Below are 21745 nucleotides of genomic sequence, written 5' to 3' on the forward strand. Positions count from 1 at the left end.
GAAATTACAAATGGCAGTAGTCTGCCCCAATCTGAGTGTGAGCTTTTCACATCATAAGACAACATTATGACATCTGTTTTATGAACGCGTCCAACCCTACCATTACTCTGAGGGTGAAATGGCATAGTTCTCCACTTCTTTATTTGAAGTAGTTGGCATACCTGCACCATAAGATTGGACATAAAGTTTGTTCCATGGTCTGTTATAAAGTATGTGTACTTTCAAATGGTGGTACTAAATGATTGATGAACACTTTCACAACTGTCTTAGCAGTCATGTCTTCAATAGGTATTATAATATGAGAGAGAAATGGTCAATGGTAGATAAAACATATCTGTTATTTTAGGGCGTTATTGGGAATGGTCGAACTACATCAAGTGATAAGATTTGAAAAGGTCTTATTTCCTCAGGCAAAGTTTGAAGAGGTATATTCGGTCTTGTTTGTTGAACTCTTACGCTCAGGAGAAAATTTTGAATGTATTTTTTGACTTCATTCTTTTGTTGTGGCCACCAGTAATGGGCCATGATGTGTGCTGCCTACATCTTTTCTCATTATGACACTCCTGTAATGCTATTGTGACATTGTTGTAGTATGCACTTATGGATAGCCTTTGACTCTAGTATCCATTCTCCAAGAAGTGTTTTCTTATATGAAATGTTGTCTCCTGTAACAAAATCCAGCAAGGCAGCCTATTTCTTACACTCAATATCGGATTCTTATACCCTTTTTAATTCCTCAATAAGCACATTGCCCACCTGCTGGATGTTACATTTCCTACTACGCAAGGCACCTGCATTCTGATTTAACTGGCCAAACTTGTGTTTGACTATGTAGTCACACTCACAAAGTTTTAAGGCCCATCTAAAAAGTCTGCGCCTGGGATTTTATAACCACAAAAGCCATTTTAAAGCCACATGATCTGTAATTAATTTGAACTGTCATCTGTATAGGCAACATTGAAAGTAATGGTGCCCAAAACAAGTGCTAGAAATTCCTTTTCCATAGTGCTGTAGTTTTGTTCAGCTTCATTCAACTGATGTGATGCATAACTTGTTGGTTTTTGTTGACTCAAAATGCAGCCAACCACTACAACAGCCACACGACAGGACAAGAGCTAGCACAAAACCTGGATAAGTCAAGACATGTGAACTTGTAAGAATTTCTTTCAATTTTAATATAGCATTCTCACAATCTGCTGTCCAGACAAAAGGAATTCTCTTCTCTAGTAAGTTTGTGAGGTGTTTCGTGGTGGTTGCATAGTTTTCCATAAAACGTCATTAGTAATTTGTTAATCTGTGTTATGATTGCAGTCATTTAATGTTCTTCATCACTGGAAAATTGATCACTGCATCCAGTAGCTGTGGATCTGGTCATGCACCATCTGCCGAAATCATGTGATGCGAATAATGCACCTGTGATTGCGTGAAACTGCAACTTTGTGATTTCACATTTAGCTTAGCATCACTAACACAAATTAGCACATTTCTCAGTTTTCTGGACGTACTGTTATCATACGAGTACTAGCCAGAAAATTCTGGAGCATTCATAATTTCGTGCCTTTGACATGTTGAAGAGAAATGCAGTTGACATCCTCACATTGTAGGATAGTCTGTATAATTACCAGAAATTTCAAAATTTCAGTGTTGTAGTCTGTTAGTTATTGTTCAGTGCTGTACTGAGTAGAACGGAGTGTTCCATGTTGCACAGTTTGCGAACTTCTAGATGGAAAAGTTAGAGGGGCGATGCGTGTGCAGTAAATTTTACATAAAACTCGAGAAAACCTTTACAAAGAGACACCAAATGATGCAGGAAGCCTACGGTGATGAGTGATTAAGCCATATGCAGTTGTACAAATGGTCCACACAGTTTAAAAATGGCCAAATGGAAGTTAAAGATTACCCCGTTCAGGACACCCTTCCCCTTCAGTGTCTGTCTATAATGCTTATGCCAGGAATGTCATTGAAATTGTGTGCCAATTGAAGACTGGCTGACACAGATTGCAGAAGAATGTAACATTTAATTTGGATCATGTCATGAAATCCTGACACAGCATTTTGGAATGCATTGTGTTGCCGCCAAGTTCGTCCCATGGCTCATGAGTCAAAACCAGAAAGACCTTCATCTCACAATCTGTGAATAGCTTTTGGATTGCACAAATGAGAATGAGATGTTCCTTGAGAGAATCATAACTATGGATCTGATTAAATTTTCATTGAGACATTTGAGTCTCATCTTTATCTACGATAATGATGGAAGCTGAAAAAATGAATTACAATTTGTGCCATGCCAGGATTAGACTCTGGATCTCCTTGCTTACTAGGCAGAAATCCTAACCAGTACACCACCAAAGCACTATAGCTAACATACGTGCATGGACTACCCTAGTCCAATGCGCTCCCTCCCTAACACAAACTTCAGTTCACATCTTCAGCTTATTTTCCCCTTCTTAGGTCGTCACTATTGCTGAGGCTCTTCAATATTGGAATAGCACCCCGGCATTGGATGTAATGGGGAAATCCTGCCTGTATCTCAGGTGTAGGTGATCTATAGGAATGGTATGGTGGGCAATTTCAAAATCTCTGCTTCCAAAATTATCTAGATTCTCCCTCTACCATCATACACATATGAGGTAAACTGTGCTTCCCATGTGTCTGTTTACCATCTAAAATTTCATTTCTTCTTAATGCATCCACTACGAAAATATCTCCTCATAAAAACAAACAGTAGAATGTCCAGGTTGGATGAACAAAAAATTTATGTAAAGAATAGTTTAGAGACTAGTAAAGAATAGATCACATCATTATTCTCCCAGCAGACAAAGGATCTACCCAGTGTGGTACTTGATCAACAGGAGTATGTTAGTGAAGGTATATGCCAGTTGTCTGACATCTCTACATACAAGCATCTGTCATCAAGATCCCATGCCTGTGATTCAGACGGACCTGCAGTCCCTCCTTAACATCTTAGGTCTCTTACAAGGACTAACACTTGAATCCATACAACTTCTTACCTCACCCAAACCATGCACTCCCACTATTTACCTTCTTCTTAAGATCCAAAAAGCCAATCATCCTGGCTGTCCTATAGTTTATGGCTTCAAAGCACCCAATGAACTTATATTTGCCCTAGTTGACAACACCTCCAACCCATAGTAAAGAGACTTACCTCTTATATTAAAGACACCAACCATTTCCTAAATCGTCTGAAATGTGTACCTGTCCCACTCCCACCACACACCTTGCTTGTCACCATTGACGCCATCTCCCTCTATACCAACATCCTCCGCATACATGGTCTGTTTGATGCTGAACATTTCCTCAGTTAGCACCCACCTGATTCCAAACCTATGACATCCTTCCTGCTCACTTTAATCAACTTTATACTTACCAACAACTACTTCAGCTTTGAGAGGGACTACAATGAGATGAGAGGTACGGGCCATGGAACCACAATGGTTCCGTCCTGTGCCAAGCTTTTCATGGGTCACCTGGAGGTGACTTTCCTGGGAGCCTTCAGCTCGTGGTTTGATTTAGAAGGTTTGATGACATCTTTGCCCTATGGGCTCATGGTGAGGCTGACCATATAAAATTCCTGGAATCTGTAAATACCTTCTCCCATGCTACTTTCCTTGATGTTGATCTCATCCTCACTAAATGCCAGCTAGGCACTTCTGTTCACATTAAACTTACTATCAAACAACAGTACTTAGGTTTTGACAGTTGCCGTCCTTTCCGTGTCAGACATTGTCCCATACAGCCTTGGCATTCGAGGCAAATGTATTTGTTTGGATGCAGAGTCTTTACAGCAATACACCACCATTCTCACCTCCGTCTCCACTATACATAATTACTCCACCAGCCTAGTTCAAAAACATATTTCCCAGGTCATCACTTCCAGTCTGGATACTGGTGATCCCTCCAAAAAACAACTTCAGTGCACACCACTTGTCACTCAGTATTATCCTGGTTTTGAATGTATTAATGAGCTATTTTGACAAGGCTGTGACTTTCTAAAATCATGCCCTGAAAAGACATTTTTGTCCACCACCCCTCGGGTAGCTTTTTGCCACCCTCCTGATCTCCTCAACGTCCTTGCAGACCCTGTGCTCCTTCTGCACCCATCTCCATACTCTATGGCTCCTATGCCCGTGACCATCCTCACTGCAAGACTTGCCCTATGCACCACCCCATCACCACCTGTACCAGCCCTGTAACTGGAGAAACATATACTGTCAAAGGAAGAGCCGTCTGTGAAATGACACATCATAAACCAGCTGTTAGGTAAACACTGTTTGGCCTTTTACATCAGGGTGACTACTACCAAGTTATGTCTTAGGATGAAAGGGCATAGGCAGATTGCGTATACCGGGAACACGACAGCAGAGTATGCTTTACATGACCTTGGTGCCTGTTTCAGCACAAGTGCCATCTGGATTCTTTCCTAAGACACCAGCTTCTCAGAAATCCCCAGGTGGGTAATAGTGCTGCAACATGTTCTTGGCTCTTGCTACTCACCTGGCCTTAATTTAATTTCATCCGTCTCAGCATTTATCACAGTAACTACTACTTTCTTCCTTTTGTTTTAGTTTTCTACATATTTCATCCTCTGATCTGTCTGTTTTTTGCTGTCCCCCTGCCACCACTGTTACACACAGTCCACTTAGCGTTCCACTCGTATTAACTCATACACAATGTTTCAGCAGTAATCTTTGTCTTGCATATTACTCTGTCTACCACCATTAAGCTCTCAGGTTTTCAGATCTTATCCAGTACAGTCCCCAGCAGTCCTTCTCATACTCTCCAGTAAGTCTCCCTTAACTTGGTGTTCTCTGTGACTTTTCTGAACTGTACCCCTTTCCCTAAACCTCTCCAGTCCTTTTGCTTCATGCCTGTTCCTTCCCCTTCAACGCTTCAGCCAGAAGGAGCCCACTGGCTCCAAAAGCTTGTAAAAGTTAAACCCTTTTGTGTGTGTGTGTGTGTGTGTGTTCTCCTGCTGCCGCTTGGTGAGTAGATTTTGTCTATCCATTTACATTACATTATCAATTACATTATCAATTACATTGTAAAGAATAGTTTGCTATTCACTGTTAAGATGACATGTTGAGTTTCAGACAGGCACAATGAAAAGACTGTTACACACTTAGAATTTGGCCAAAACCTTCTTCAGAAACATGCATACATAACCTTTATCTCATAGAAGAAGAATGGAAAATTCAGAGGTGAAGGAACTAAGGAATTTAGTGTCTGCTCTAGGCTATTGCTCAGAACATGAGAGCGATATGTTTTGGTTGTGGATTCAAGAGCCCTCAGTCACACAGGTTAGCTGATCTGGTGATGTGATTTGACTGGCAAAGGTGGCTTTGCTGGTGATGATTTGGACTATTCTGGCGTAAACTGGTCGACTGTTGTAGCTTCAGCTGAAAGGCAATGGACGAAAAGGCATCCTCATTGTAAAATTTAAATAATAAAAATTACTTGTCTTTGTACATGCTCTTCATTACATCCAGATAGTCAAATTGCAAAGATAATGCAATTATAAATATCAAAACTTCATTACGGTGTTGTACGACTTGGCACCACATCTCAGACGTAATTCTTACTGTCGTTGACAAATGTCAACTGAGTGTACTTGAATTTCATGAAAACTTGAATGTTGTGCCTCAAAAGACCCAAATGAATGACTTTGGGACTATGATAAATCATTAATAACAATATTTTAATTTGTTTCCATTTTTTAGTGTACAAGGGCAAGTGATTTGCTCAAACATGTAAAAAGTGTTGTGTGGAAGGGCGAGTGATTTTAAAACCATTAAATCGCCTTAACAATGAACTGTAAGAATATTTTGATGGTCTACAAACTGGTACACAGTCCTTTTAAAGCAGGCATACCCAGAATAACTGGGAAAGTGTGTCATTTTTTACAATGCCTCATTATTTATTTCATAGTTCACCTGCATGGATGCCACAATATACTGAGATGACCGTATCTGCAGTTCTTCCTATGTCAGTTTCTGGAATAAGAGGAGTTGAAAATTTCAGCACAGCTGAAAAAGCTGTGTAAATTCTTGAATGTATTTGAACTTATGTTACTGAGATAAAGAAATCAAAAGTTTCAGAATTGCTTCTGATGGTGTCAAAGAAAAAAAGAAACTCGAAAACTGACATTCCTTAGTTCAACAGTACCTTTATTGGAGCCAATTATACTCAGTTTTCAGAGCAATGTCCAAAGGGATCCATTTCTACATGATGAAGTACATAATCTTACGAATATTTTGATGCAGTGTGTTGCAGAAGGAGGCATGGTAAAAAGCAATAATTCATCTTTAATGAAAGTCTACTTGAAGTATTTAAAGAATCTGACTACGGCAAGAAAGTTCAATCTGTATTCTGCTACAAGAAGTGCACTAACAAATAATTAAGAGTATATCTGAAGAAGAAATATTGTTGGTAAAGGCAAGCATGCAAACGCGCATTGTCGGCATACTAGACAACTGCAAGAAAGATCACCCATCAAATACATTAATGTGTGCCATTTCCTGCTTGAAACCATAGCAGTTCAAACAAGATTGACTGTATGGTTTAAGTTTTGGTATCATAGGGAAGAATGTCGGGTTCAAATGCAGAGTATGTCACACTTGTGAATTTGTAGATATTGGTAGAGAGAAAACATTTAAGATGAGATGAACTTTTGTAAGAGAAGTGAAAATTTTATCCAAGTTCTGGGTCAATATAATCAAATTATCTTCAAAGCCACTCTCAAATTTCTGAGATTTTGTATGAATCATTTTAATAATCTCATATTGAAATACTTCTGTTGAGTGAGGCTTTTATATAAACTCCAAAATTATAGTTGAAAATCAAGCGGAAAATAACTTATTGTTCAATTTCACTGTGTGCAGGACGATAATGGAGTTGATAATTTCAATATCAACAAAAGTAATAATATTTATGTTGTGCTGGCAGAAGAGCCAACACGGTGTTACTATAGGAGGCCAAAATGCACGCGTTTTAGCTCACGCAGGGTGGCGTGAGGAGGGAAGAACTATACTGACGTGAGGTCTGGAACATGACAAGGAATGAGAGTTCAGAAAGTGGACATAATTAGTTTGATACTTAACTTTAATCCATTAATGATGAACGTCGCTCTTGACGGTACATGATTCACTATCTTATCTGTTCAGAAGACATATAGTAACTGAATAAGGCGCCTTGCTAGGTGGTAGCAAATGACGTAGCTGAAGGCTATGCTAAACTGTCGTCTCGGCAAATGAGAGCGTATGTAGTCAGTGAACCATCGCTAGCAAAGTCGGCTGTACAACTGGGGCGAGTGCTAGGGAGTCTCTCTAGTCTAGACCTGCCATGTGGCGGCACTCGGTCTGCAATCACTGATAGTGGCGACACGCAGGTCCGACGTATACTAACAGACCGCGGCCGATTTAAAGGCTACCACCTAGCAAGTGTGGTGTCTGGCGGTGCCACCACAATTTATATATTTGTTAAAACAGAATTTGTAGTTTTTTATTTGATGTTTTCCATTGTATTCAGTCCAAAGACTGTTTTGATGCAGCTCTCCATGTTACCCTGTCCTGTGCGATCCTATTCATTTCCAAGTAACTACTGCAACTTACATCTTTCTGAATGTGCTTATTGTATTCAACTTTTGGTCCCCTTCTACAATTTTTATCTCCCACACTTTCGTCCAATACTAAATTGGTGGTCCATTGATGTCTCAGAATGTGTCCTCTCAACCAATCCCTTCCTTTGGTCAAGTTGTGTCACAAATTTCTTGCCTCCCTAGTTCTAGGCAGTACTTCATCATTAGTTATTTGAGTAACCCATTTAATCTTCAGCATCCTTCTTTAGCACCACATTTCAAAAGCCTCTATTCTCTTTTAATGTAAAATGTTTAACGACCATGTTTCACTTCCATACATGGCTACACTCTAAACAAATGCCTTCAGAAAAGACTTCCTAACATTTAAATTATTCAAACCATGGAAAATCCAGGATGGAATGTAGCAATAGTAGAGAAGGAAAGTTGCTACTCACCATATAGCGGAGATGCTGAGTCGCGACAGGCACAACAAAAAGGACAGGTTCACACAATTATAGTCACCTTTGTTAGTCACTGTCCTCACCCATCCTGCCCCCTCCCTGTTCCCATTCCAGCACTACACAGCCATCATTTCACTGCCACACCCAGTCTTTTAATTGCTCTCCTTTCCGCTACTTAATCCCCTCCCCTCCCCACCTTCTCTCCTCCCCTCCATCTAAACTGCAGTATTTCACTGTCCGCCACCCCCACCATACTATCCCTCCCCCTCCCCGTCCCAGCTTCCTCCTTACCCCACCCAATTGCCACTCCCATCACGCACTGGTGCTGCTGCTCGCAGTGTGGTTTCAGTTGTCTGAGACTGCAGACGTGTGTGCAAGTTGCATTTGCATGAGTAAGTGTGTGCATGTGTGTATGTGTGTTTATTGCTGACAAAGGCCTTTATGGCTGAAAGCTATAACTGTGTGAATCTTTTTGTTGTGCCTATCGCGACTCAGCAACTCCGCTATATGGTGAGTAGCAACTTTCCTTCTGTAATATTGTTAAATCTATATTTGATGTTAACAAATTTTTCTTCCTCAGAAATGCTTTTCCTGCCATTGCCAGTCTATATTTTATATCTTCTGTACTTTGTCCATCAACAGTTATTTTGCGGCCCAAATAGCAAAACTCATCTACTACTTTTAAGTGTCTCATTTCCTAATCTGATACCCTCAGTATCACTTAATTTAATTGCCAGCCGGAGTGGCCGAGCAGTTCTAGGCGCTACAGTCGCAGGTTCGAATCCTGCCTTGGGCATAGATGTGTGTGATCTCCTTAGGTTAGTTAGGTTTAAGTAGTTCTAAGTTCTAGGGGACTGATGACCTCAGCAGTTAAGTCCCATAGTGCTCAGAGCCATTTAAACCTAATTTAATTTGACTACATTCCATTATTCTTGTTTTGCTTTTGTTGATGTTCAAACAGCAGATATGTTGTGGATAACATGCAGTACTTTCCAGTGTGGAACTGTTCCTTGTAGTTAAGTTGCACTGATGGCAGCCTTTAGCAGTTAAGAAGACAACATCTGTACTTGGAACGTGCCGAGCAGTGGTCCTAAGCTAGCAAAATATTGCTCTTCCTTGCTGCTGTTGTTGAACCTTCAGGAGCCAGTTATGAAAGTTTTATTGCTATTCTCATGATGGTTTGCAGATTAAATAGGTTGACATTTTGAAAGAAATGTAGGTTTTTGTATCTTCCAATCACTAATGGTTTGAGCTTCTCAGAATCATCTGGATTGAGACACAAGACCACAGTCTCTCTCTCTCTCTCTCTCTTTGCTGCATGTTACTCCATGACATTTATTGCACTTTACATGTAGTAATTTCTCAGATATCAAGTTACAGAAAATGCTAACTTCATTCATATTAAACACATCTCTCGGATGATGCAAATGAGAGATCTTGGATTGCAATTTATATGCCCATTCATTGGCATCTTCCTTATTTATGTGCCTCCCCATAGACACTGATTGCATTGACTTTATGTCTCTGATGAAAAACCCACAGATAGCCCTCAGAAATTCCCTTTTTCTGCATGAGTTCATGAATCTTTTCTTAAAGCATTACGCCAGATGACAGAATTTGCTATGAGTGCATATGTTGGAACCATTCAAACAGTGAATCCTCCTCCTCTTTATGTTTGGCTGGCGACATTCACTTGCTGTTGCCACAAAATGACTCTATCTTCTGTCTTGAGATTATTAATGATGAGAGAGAGAGTAGACTTCAGAATCTGAAAGCATTCTGCAGCCTGTGTTTTAGTCTTTCTCAACTATTGACTGTATGTAGAATTAGTTGCCTTTTTAGCGTCAGAGCATTATGAGCTCATGTCTTGTTTTGGCAATCTATTGTAAGTGATGGAGCACAAGGAAAGGAAAAAAAAGCACATTCTGTATTCATAAACTAACAGAGGCAGAGTACTTTCTAGATTGTTGCATACTGTGCACTGTGTATCTCATGACCCACCCCTTTCTTCTCCTGCCTTTGCGTATTACACTGTGGAAATGACATGCGAGCATCAGGCAACTGATCAGTTCGTTGTTGCGAATTTACAATACAGTAAATTATTGAGAAAAATTAAGGACTGCAACTCCTTTATCACCTCAGGAGTAGTAGATTCTCATACAGCTTACACAAGTTAGGAATCAGTTCATGCCCCATTCTGACCAATAATATGGCTGCAGGAGCATACCTCTTTTAACAAGAACTGACATTTTTCCAGGCTCATTGTTTTCCTGGCTCATTGACTCTGATTACATCCTTTGTGTGGGTTATGTGCACCTGTGTTTCCTTGAAAAATACTTTGTCATCTACTCTCCCAGTTTTAGACATGACAACACCCTCTCTGTAGATGCTGGGATGTCACTGCTGCATTCTTAAGTCCAAATGGCTTTTGGCAGCCGCGCGGAATTAGCCGCGCGATCTAGGGCGCTGCAGTCATGGACTCTGCGGCTGGTCCCGGCGGAGGTTTGAGTCCTCCCTTGGGCATGGGTGTGTGTCTTTGTCCTTAGTATAATTTAGGTTAAGTAGTGTGTAAGCTTAGGGACTGATGACCTTAGCAGTTAAGTCCCATAAGATTTAACACACATTTGAACATTTGGCTTTTGGCAGTATTGGTAATGCCTGGATGGAACCTTGAATGCCATCTGGGCCAATCCTCCAGAGATAACTCTAATGGATGCTATACACTTCACAGATCCATCGATGTAAAATAATGGTGTTGCTCTAGGTTTGTGACATTTGGCGTGCATACACTTTTTTAATCATATGTAGATTTAGATATTGACGGTAACAGCAGAACTGATACGCCTTTCTTGGATACAATTACCAGGTATTATGAATGAAAAAAACTTCAATCACAATTTTTTCATGTTTCATTAAATTATGCAATGCATTTTGGACCATGTGATGATGGACCCACACCCCATCGTGTAATTTAATGAAACATGAAAAAATTGTGACTGAACATGTTTGTATTCATATTACATGATTGGTTCAGTGTAGAATACTAGAGAAATGCAAAGTCTGACACCTGCTCTACATACAACTGACCCTAAATGATTGTTTCATTTCATATTCCTACAGATTATTACATATGAGCACTTACATTAGTTCACCAACATCAACTGTGACTCATTGATGTTGTAGTAACAGTATATGTAGTTCTTTAGTTCAGAGAAGTATGCAGTTTTACATTTCTGTAAGTTTAAAGTAAGTTGCCAGTCTTTGCACCACTTTGAAATCTTATTAAGAGCTGACTGAATATTTGTGCAGCTTTTTTCGCTGAATACTTCATTATAGATAACTGTGTCATCTGCGAAAAGTGTGAGGTTGCCATTGTCTGCAAGATTATTGATATATAACACAAACAGGAAGGATCCCAGTTCACTTCCCTGGTGCACACCTCTAGTTATTTCTACATCTGACAGTGCCTCTCCATGTGAGATAAAGTGCTGTGTCTTCTTTACTGAGAAATTCCCAATCCAGTCACCAGTTTTGCTCAATATCTGATACAATCGTACTTGCTATAATAAGCATAGTTGTGGTACAGAGTCAAATGCTTTTTGAAAATTGAGAAATGCGGTATCTTCCCAACTGCTTGAATCCATGTCTTTCAAGGTGTTGTGCCTCATCTTCTTTTTAATGCAATTCTCACTACTCAAAAACTCAGAAGCATCAGCCCCCCCCCCCTCCTTACCACTTTCCCCTTCACTGCCCCCCCTCTTCACCCCCTATCCTCTGGCCCCATTGTCGTCACACAGTACCATTGGAGCCTCGAATGCCTCACTGTACCGAGACAGCAACTTTTTCAAATTGAGTCCCAAAATGAGATCGTCGCTGCTCAGTAACCTCCGAAATCCGTCGTTGTTGCCTTCTGTCACTGTCCTAACCTCCATAATGTCAGAGTCACACTGTACTACATTCTCAAACTGTTACCCTTACTCCGAGGTTCCCTTCCCTGCGTGCCTCAGGCACATGGGGCACCTGATCACTGGACGTGCTCTGCAGCACAATTTGAAGGACCTGCATTTCACTGCTGCACAGTCTCTCGGATCATCCCACCGGGTATTAATTACTCCAAACTTTACAGTCGGGAACGTGCACTCCAACAAATTCTCACATCCCGACCCTCCTCTCGTTCTCCCTTTCCCTTTGTCTCTCCCTCTCCTCCCTCTGTCTACCCCCTGCCCCTTTCTTTTTCTCTAGGGGTTGTTAAAGGTATATACAGGGTGTTTCAAAAATGACCGGTATATTTGAAACGGCAATAAAAACTAAACGAGCAGCGATAGAAATACACCGTTTGTTGCAATATGCTTGGGACAACAGTACATTTTCAGGCAGACAAACTTTCGAAATTACAGTAGTTACAATTTTCAACAACAGATGGCGCTGCGGTCTGGGAAACTCTATAGTACGATATTTTCCACATATCCACCATGCGTAGCAATAATATGGTGTAGTCTCTGAATGAAATTACCCGAAACCTTTGACAACGTGTCTGGCGGAATGGCTTCACATGCAGATGAGATGTACTGCTTCAGCTGTTCAATTGTTTCTGGATTCTGGCAGTACACCTGGTCTTTCAAGTGTCCCCACAGAAAGAAGTCACAGGGGTTCATGTCTGGCGAATAGGGAGGCCAATCCATGCCGCCTCCTGTATGTTTCGGATAGCCCAAAGCAATCACACGATCATCGAAATATTCATTCAGGAAATTAAAGACGTCGGCCGTGCGATGTGGCCGGGCACCATCTTGCATAAACCACGAGGTGTTCGCAGTGTCGTCTAAGGCAGTTTGTACCGCCACAAATTCATGAAGAATGTCCAGATAGTGTGATGCAGTAATCGTTTCGGATCTGAAAAATGGGCCAATGATTCCTTTGGAAGAAATGGCGGCCCAGACCATATTGCAACAAACGGTGTATTTCTATCGCTGCTCGTTTAGTTTTTATTGCCGTTTCAAATATACCGATCATTTTTGAAACACCCTGTATGTTGAAAAGTTTAAAACTAATAGATTGATCTCATATTGACAAAAACAAACTTGGAGGTTAATTATTGGACGAGGTGTGTTCAAAAAGTAAGGTAACTTTACATTTCTATGAAAAAATATTTATTTATTCATCAATATTCATATTGTCCCCTTCAAAGTAACCCCCCTCAGATACAATACACTTGTGCCAATGATTCTTCCAATCCTCAAAGCACTTCTCATAAGCTCTTTTTGGTACATCCTTGAGTACTTCCAGTGATGCAGATTTTATTTCCTCAATCATTGAAAATCTTTGTCCTTTCATGGGTCTCTTCCGTTTTGGAAGCAGGAAAAAGTCGCAGGGGTCCAAATCTGGTGAATATGGTGCTGAGGCACGATTGCATGTTGTTTTCGGCCAAAAAATCTCTCACAAGCAGTGATGAGTGAGCAAGTGCATTGTCGTGATGCAAAAGCTATGAATTGTTTTTCCACAATTCTGGATGTTTTCTGTGAATTGCTTCTTGCAAATGACGCATAATGTCAAGGTAATATTCCTTATGGACCACACGACCTTGAGGCAAAAATTCATGATGTACTACACTACAGTAATTGAAAAAAACAGTGAGCAAAACTTTGACATTTAATTGAACTTGGCATGTTTTTTTTGGTCTTTGCTCTCCGGGGTCCCTCCAGTGGGACGATTGGGCTGCGTTTTCTACTTCATAATTGTAAACCCATGTTTTGTCACCAGTTATGCACTTTTGAGCAAATCAGGATCACCTTTGACGTCATTCAAGAGCTCCTGAACAATACTCATGCAATGGTTCTTCTCATCAAAATTGACAAGTTTTGGAACAAACTTCACTGACACGCATCTTGTGCCCAAAACATCCAAAAAAATTTCATGACACAAGCCGACTGATATGCCAACATCCTCAGCAACTTCTCTTACGGTAATTTGATGATTTTCCATAATGATTTGCTTCACAGCTTCGATGTTACCATCTGTTGTTGATGTGCTGGGGCATCCAGAGTGAGGTTCGTCATTGGCATCTGCCGTACACTTGAAACTGTGAATGTATGTTCAGGGCGCCAACATAGCAAAAAAAGTGATTGATAATCAAATGTACATTGCCTGTGAAATTTGAAAAGTCACCTTACTTTTTGAACAGCCCTTGTATGTATTGAGGCAGCATTGTTATCATGTGTAATGGATTTAGTGGATTAAATGTCAGCTGACGAGGAGAATATATTTGCAGATATTAATTCTTCTTCTAACTTGAGCAAATGCTGCTTTTTTTGTAATCTATATGTGAATTTTTTAGGGCTGATGAACTAATACATTGTGAAGAAGTTCCTGTTGGCAGCACTGAAACAGTTTTGCTGAGTTACTCCAGTGACCAGACAGTGAAATCCTGCACTGTAAGTATTTTCGATTAAAATTTTACATTTGAAAAACATCACACTTGAAAAAAGAATCTGATATGAATGAAGCTGATGCGTCTTTTAAGATTTAGTGAGGCTTCATTAAGTTTCTTCATTTTAGATGGTGAACATTGAATTGACTGATATTTATTCCAAGTGCAACCGACAACAGAGGCATCTGACTTGGTAGTCTAATTAATTGCTTATTGCTTGTGTGGTACTGCCATGCCAGGAACTGTGAAAATACTGCTGTAACTTTATTGTGCTTCTATAAATGCCCAGAAGCACATAAATGGAAGTAGGGACCAGTGGCGGCCGGTTACCATGTGTTGTGTACTACAGCACCCTGTAAATATTGTACTAGAATTATGCCATTTCTCTTCGATTGCAAGTCTGAATCTGCACTAAGATTATGCCATTTATCTTCGAATGCATGCTGGTATTCAAATGAAATAGATGTTTTGTAGCGATGTCTCCATGATAACTAGAGACCAGTGTAGAGTGCTGAAATGATTGTGAGATATGCTACAATCAACTCAGACAAGGGATGCAGCTGTTTTCGACAATGCATACTCAGATGTAACATCATCCCTTTGGATGCTGTGAGTGCTACATTGCTCATAGCATCAGGTCGGTATTTTTCTCTGAATGTGCGTGTAACTTATTGTGCAGGCATAAAATATGAGGAATGTTTTGGAGCAGTTGATGTAGTGATTCTGTGGCCCAGTCATCAAGTGCATTGACTGCTTGGGTCATGTTTGATTCTTGTTGCTACCATATTTTTTAATTCCTCACATTGTTAAGCTATTAATTATAAAATGTAAATGTATTCAAACAGTTCAGTTTGTATACATAAAATTAAAATTGATATATTCAACTTCATCGTGATTATGACCCTTGAGACCGCTATGGATTGTGGTGAATATACGAGGAAATTTAGTATGAAAGTGTTTTCTGTAGGTGGTCTGCTAAAGAGGCCCAGTTCCATTAGATCTCTGGAAAAGAATGTGAGAGTTAGGTAGTACCACTCCAAATAGAAATCTAACAGGAGGGCATGGGTCAGTGTAAAAGGTAACCACATTGCTGGGTTTACTCGAGTTAGTACTCAGTTTAGATTTTTGATGTTTGAACGAATTGGGGTATCTGTTCAATGCAGTCTGCTCCACCTGTAAATCAGATCCTGGACTCCTCTTAATGTCCAGGTCATCTTTGTTATACTTAATCACCTTCTATAGATATGACAATATTACAGATATGATGTAGCCAAAACATGATTTTTCTTCAAAAGTGGTTGCTCCCATCAAAAATTGACATCACACTAAGCTTGACAGAATTGAACCAATGACTGACACCCTTTTGGCTGTTGCAGCCTATCCTTATATAGGTTTTTACAATCGGAATTTAGTTGTTTACATTGTTCAAAATGTTAATTTCAATTATTGCAATTAAAAGTTAAACAGTTCTTGAGAATATCGTTTACAAAGCCAAAAAACAGAAAATGATAATACACGATTTATAATACAGAGTATCTTTTTAATTATGGAATGGATTTTGTTACTAACATGTTTCCTTTGTCTTTCCATTAAACATAGATTTTTACCCCAAGAATTTTATAAATGTGTGTTTCAGTATTTGTTTATCTTCATTGAATGTACTTTTAGGTAAAAACTATATTTCATTATATTTCATTTACAAATCATCAAAATTATTTTCAAAGTACCCAAACAAACTTGAATTGACCTCACAGCACTGTTACAATATGTGCTCTTTACATTTATCAACTGCTTGTGTATATTGTTCATTAGTATTGGTTACTCTGGATTGCTCAGGTATTACAGATTTTGTTTAAAGATGGTCTATATTGTTTCATTAACCCCCTCCCTTCCCAAAGTATTGCACTTAGGATGTATCTACATCTACACGGTTACTCTGCAAATCACACTTAGGTGCCTGACAGAGGGTTCATCAAATTGCAATAACAACAATCCTCTAATATTCCACACTTGAACAGTGCACAGAAAAAACGAACACCTATATCTTTCCCTGCAAGCTCCAATTTCCCTTATTTTGTTATGATGATCATTTCTCCGTATGTAGGTCAGCATCAAAAAAATATTTTCGCGTTCGGGGGAGAAAGTTGGTGAATGAAATTTCATGAGAAAGTCTCTCTGTTATGAAAAAGACCTTTAATTTAATGATGTCCACCCCAAATTGTGTTTCATATCTGTGACACTCTGTCCCCTATTTCTCAAAAATACAAAACTTGCTACCCATCTTAGAACTTTCTACTTTATCGATGTACTCTGTTACTCCTATATGGTAAGGATCACACACGATGCAACACTACTCCAAAAGAGGACAGATAAGTGTAGTGTAGGCAGTTTCTTTACTAGTTTTTTTTTTTTTTTTTTTTTTTTTTTTTTTTTTTTTTTTTTTTTTTTTTGCATCTTCTAAGAGTTCTGCCAATAAGGCGCAGTCTTTGGTTCACCTTCCCCCTAGCTATTTAGTTGAATTAATGACCTTTAGATTTGATTGATTTATCATGTAACAAACATTTAATGGATTCCTTTTATGTCTCGTGTGGATGGCCTCACATTTTTCATTATGTAGGGTCAAGTGCCAATTTTTGCACCTTTTCACATCATATTGGAAGTTGTTTTGATCTTCTGATGACTTTACAAGATGATAAACAACAGCATCATATGCAAACAATGTAAGACGACTGCTCAGATTGTCTCCTAAATCTTTTATGAGGTCTGTTCAAAAAATTCCAGAACATTCATAATTCCACATCAATGGTGTGTTGAAGTGAAATGCTGTTGGCATCCCTGCACATGCCTGTGTTTAAAGCTGCCAGAAGTTTCATTGTTATACATGTGTTAGTTATTGTTCAGTACTGTATTGAATAGAATGTTGTGTCGTACAGTTTGTGAATTTCGAGATGGCAGAGTTAGAGGAGCAACATGTCTGCATTAAATTTTGCATGAAACTTAAGAAAACGTTTACAGAGTCACACCGAATGGTGCAGGAAGCCTACAGTGATGAGAGCTTAAGTCATACTCAGTGATACAAACTGTTCACATGGTTTAAAAATGGCTGGACGTAAGTTAAAGGTGATCCTCATTCAGTATGGTCTTCAAAGTCTATCGATGACGCTCATGCATTGAATGTCAACAAAATTGTGCATGCCAGTCAAAGACTGACTGTCCGAGAGATTACAGAAGAATATAACATTTCAGTTGGATCATGTCATGAAACGCTGACACAGCATCTCGGAATGTGTGTAGTTTCCACCAAGTTCATTCCATGGCTCATGAGTCAAGTCCAGAAAGACCTTCGCCTTGCAATCTGTGAAGAGCTTTTGGATCACACAAATGAAAACGAGATGTTCCTTAAGAGAATCATGACTGGTGATGAGATGGAGGTCTACAGTTACGATGTTGAGAGCAAGGTTCAATCTTCCTGATCTGTCAGGAAAAGTTCTCCAAGACCAAGAAAGCTTGTCAGGTCAGTTCAAATCTCAAAATCATGCTGTTAGTTTTCATTGACTGTGAAGGATTAGTTCATCATGAATTTGTGTCACATGGTACCATTGGACGTGTTGCGATGCCTGTGAGAAAATGTGAGACAATTCATGACTCATGCATCATGATAACGCACCCGCACATTATCCCTGATAGTGCATGATGATTGCACGAAAAATGATATCAGTGTGCTGACACAGGCTCTGTACTCTCCAGACCAGGACCCTGTGAACGTTTTGTTATGAACTTTTTATTTCCAAAGTTGAAATCCCCATTGAAAGGGCAAAGATTTGCAACAATAAATGAGATAAAAGAAAATTTGCAGATGGCGCTGTACGTGATACATCAAGAGGCGTACCAGGACTGCTTCTGATCAAAAGCTGCTTGTGAGGTGTGGTGTCGAAAGCCTTCTGGAAATATAGGAATATGGAATCAGTTTCCAATCCTTGTCAGAAGCATTCAGCACTTTGTGTGATTAAAGAGCTTGTTGTGTTTTCTAAATGTGTGTTGACTATGTTTCAGCAGAACATTCTCTTCGAGGTAATTAATAATGTTTGAAAACAATGTAGGTTTCAAAATTCTACTGCATATCAACATTAATGATTTCAACCTGTAATTTAGTGGATTACTCCTGTTGCCTTTCTTGAATATTGGTGTGACCTGTACAACTTTGCAGTCTTTGGGTACAGATCTTTCGTCAAACGAGTGGTTGTATATGATTGTTAAATAGGGAGCTATTACGTCAGCATACTCTGAAAGAGAGTAATTGGTATGCAGTCTGGTCCAGAAGACTTGATTTTACTAAGTGAATTAAGTTGCTTTGCTACTGTGGGGATATCTACTTCTAAGTTATTCAGGTTGGCAGCTGTTTTTGATTGGAATTCTATAATATTTACTTTGTCTTCTTTGGCGAAGGAATTTTGGAAGTCTGTGTTTGGTGACTCTGCCTTAGCAGCAATGTCATCAGTAGTTAGCAGGGGTTTCAAATTTTCTTTCAGTGTTACAGTTCATAGATTTTTATGTTATTTCAGCCAGCAGTTCAGTTAACACCATTGAATTTACTTGTTCTTTAGACCACACACCTCTACCCAACATACAGTATACAGTTTAATTTAGACATTGTTTCATTAACATATTTGCAAAATTAGCTGTTCACAAGATTAAGATTTTGTCTTGTCACAGGTACTTTCATTAATTACTCTCACAATATTACAGATATTTTTACCAGCAATCCATTCCACAAGACTGCATGAACATGCTTTACCACATTGCTTAACACAAAGCCCATAACCGTAGCTTCATCATTCAACATCCTCATAATCACTACTATGGGATCATTGTCAAATTAATACCATCCTTATCAACAATGTCAACACAATAATCCATATGATCTTCATTATTCATAAAGTGCCCTTGCATCAGTGTAATAATTCACGTGCACTGATCAGACGAAACATTATGAGCAACTATGTATGTCCACCTTCGGCACAGATAACAGCAGCAATGTGTTGTGGCATTGAAGCAATGAGGCCTTTGTAGGTCGCTGGAGGGAGCTTATACCACATCGACACATACAAGTCACCTAATTCTGGGGAGGAAGAGGGGGGTGGGGGTGACGAGCTTTGATGACATGTTCAGCCATATCCCAGATGTGTCTAATCGGAATCAGACCTGGCGAGGTGGGGGACCCAGCACATCGATTGGAACTCGCCACTGTGTTCCACGAACCATTCCGTCACACTCCTGGCATTGTGACATGACACATTATCTTGTTGAAAAATGCCACTGCTGTTAGGAAACATGATGGTCATGAAGGGATTTACATGGTCTGCAGTCAGTGTACGATACTTCTTGGCCATCATGATGCTGCCTCTCACTAGCTCCATTGGACCAATGGATGTGCACGTGAATATTCCCCAGGGCATAATGAAGCTGCCGCCACCTTGTCTCGGTCCTGTAGTACAGGTGTCAAGAAGCGGTTCACCTGGAAGATGACACATTTGTGCTCTCCTATTGGCATGATGAAGAAGGTATTGGGATTCATTAGATCATGCAACACTCTGCCACTGTTCCAGTATCCAGTGCTGATGGTCATGTGCCCTTTTCAGTCATAGTGGAGGCCCTTCGTTAGGTGGTGTTTTGTGCACTGCGTGTTCACACACACTGGTATTCTGCCCAGCATTAAAGTCTGAAGTTAGTTCCACCATGGTTCACTGCCTGTCCTGTTTCACCAGCAGTCTGCCCAGACTGTGACGTCCAACATTTGTAATTAGGAGTGGTCACCCAACCCGAAGGTGTCTGGATGTGGTTTCACCTTGGTTCTCCTCGTTTTGAAGACACTCACCACAGCACTCCCCAAACACCCAACAAGCTGTGTAATTTCCAAAATGCTGTTGCCCAGTCTCTGGACCATCACAATCTGCCCTTCGTTAAACTCAGACAGGTCACACGCCTTCTCCATTCTACATATGGGCAGCACACTCACTGATACTACATGCACTGTGCAAGTGTCTCACTAGCAGTCATTCCTCGCCAGTGATGTTGCTAGCGGCTGGACGGGTTTATATCGATAGTAGGTCGGCAGTCATAATGTTGTGGCTGATCAGTGTTGAATACCTAACATGTCATTCTACTCATATCACTGTCACAATAAACCCACAGTGATTCACTATCCCAACAAAATTACGAAATAGTGAAAGTAGCAAAACAAAATTCACTTGATCATCGTCACAACATAGACAACACTCTGAACCACATTAGCCATCATTGGTCCATTCAGATCAGGACAAGAGTAGGTATAACTTCTCTAACTAGATTCTTACAAGGCTTTCATAGAATTTACAATGTCTGACTGCTTAGTTACCGTATTTACTCGAATCTAAGCCGCACTTTTTTTCCGGTTTTTGTAATCCAAAAAACCGCCTGCGGCTTAGAATCGAGTGCAAAGTAAGCGGAAGTTCTGAAAAATGTTGGTAGGTGCCGCCACAACTAACTTCTGCCGTCGAATATATGTAGCGCTACACAGGCATGTTTTACAGGCACAAAGATAAATACTAGCGCCAAAACCTCTGCGTCAGTAAATAAATTAAAAAAAAAATAAAAATAAAAAAAAGGTGGAAGACGAGCTTTTTTCTCCGCCCCGAATTTCGACCACTGCATTTTCATACATTATCCAACGAAGTAAATACAAATTCCGTATTGTTCATCTTCGAATGTAGCAGCTTTTCAATGTACTACGAAAATCCGACTGGCAAGACCTTTTGCGATGTTTGTCAGTATGGCCAATTCTACGTTCTGATTTTTTTTCTACCTGTGAGAAGAGATGGTTGCTAATGGGAACTTTTGTGAATTCTGGATCACATGCAGTATTCTCTTCACCATAAGAATAATACGAATATAAGCATTTTACCATGTATTCTTTCGTGTTTGCTGCTATCTCATTTAAATCCTGTCTGCCTAATAAACTACGAAACTAGAGTGAGACAACACAAACGCGGAAAGTATACACATATGTCATGTTCATATTCGTATTATTCTTATGCCTAATAGTGATACAGTCAGAAATGAAGCACGGCAATTGACTAGATTTTTAAATCTAAGATGACTCTAATTTCTGTGCAGAAAATAATGTACTAAAGAGAAGTCTGCAAAGATTTTCAAACGGAGCAAAATTTTCGCTAAACTCTCGTTCAGATCATCATCTATCATACGCAGTTTATTATTTGGTTCTTGTTG

At 39.7% G+C, this 21745-nt stretch overlaps 1 protein-coding gene across 2 annotated transcripts in view; it reads left to right on the forward strand.

Annotated features, from left to right (window-relative positions):
- Positions 1-21745, forward strand: part of LOC126262865 (zinc finger protein 184-like) — a 367123-nt gene that overhangs the window by 134749 nt on the left and 210629 nt on the right. For both annotated transcript variants that reach the window (XM_049959732.1, XM_049959733.1), the window contains one exon: positions 14387-14483. In XM_049959732.1, coding sequence (XP_049815689.1) covers positions 14387-14483 — 97 coding nt within the window. The remainder of the gene's footprint in view (positions 1-14386; positions 14484-21745) is intronic.

The sequence above is a fragment of the Schistocerca nitens genome, chromosome 6 (assembly GCF_023898315.1).
Source record: "Schistocerca nitens isolate TAMUIC-IGC-003100 chromosome 6, iqSchNite1.1, whole genome shotgun sequence".
NCBI classification, from domain to species: domain Eukaryota; kingdom Metazoa; phylum Arthropoda; class Insecta; order Orthoptera; family Acrididae; genus Schistocerca; species Schistocerca nitens.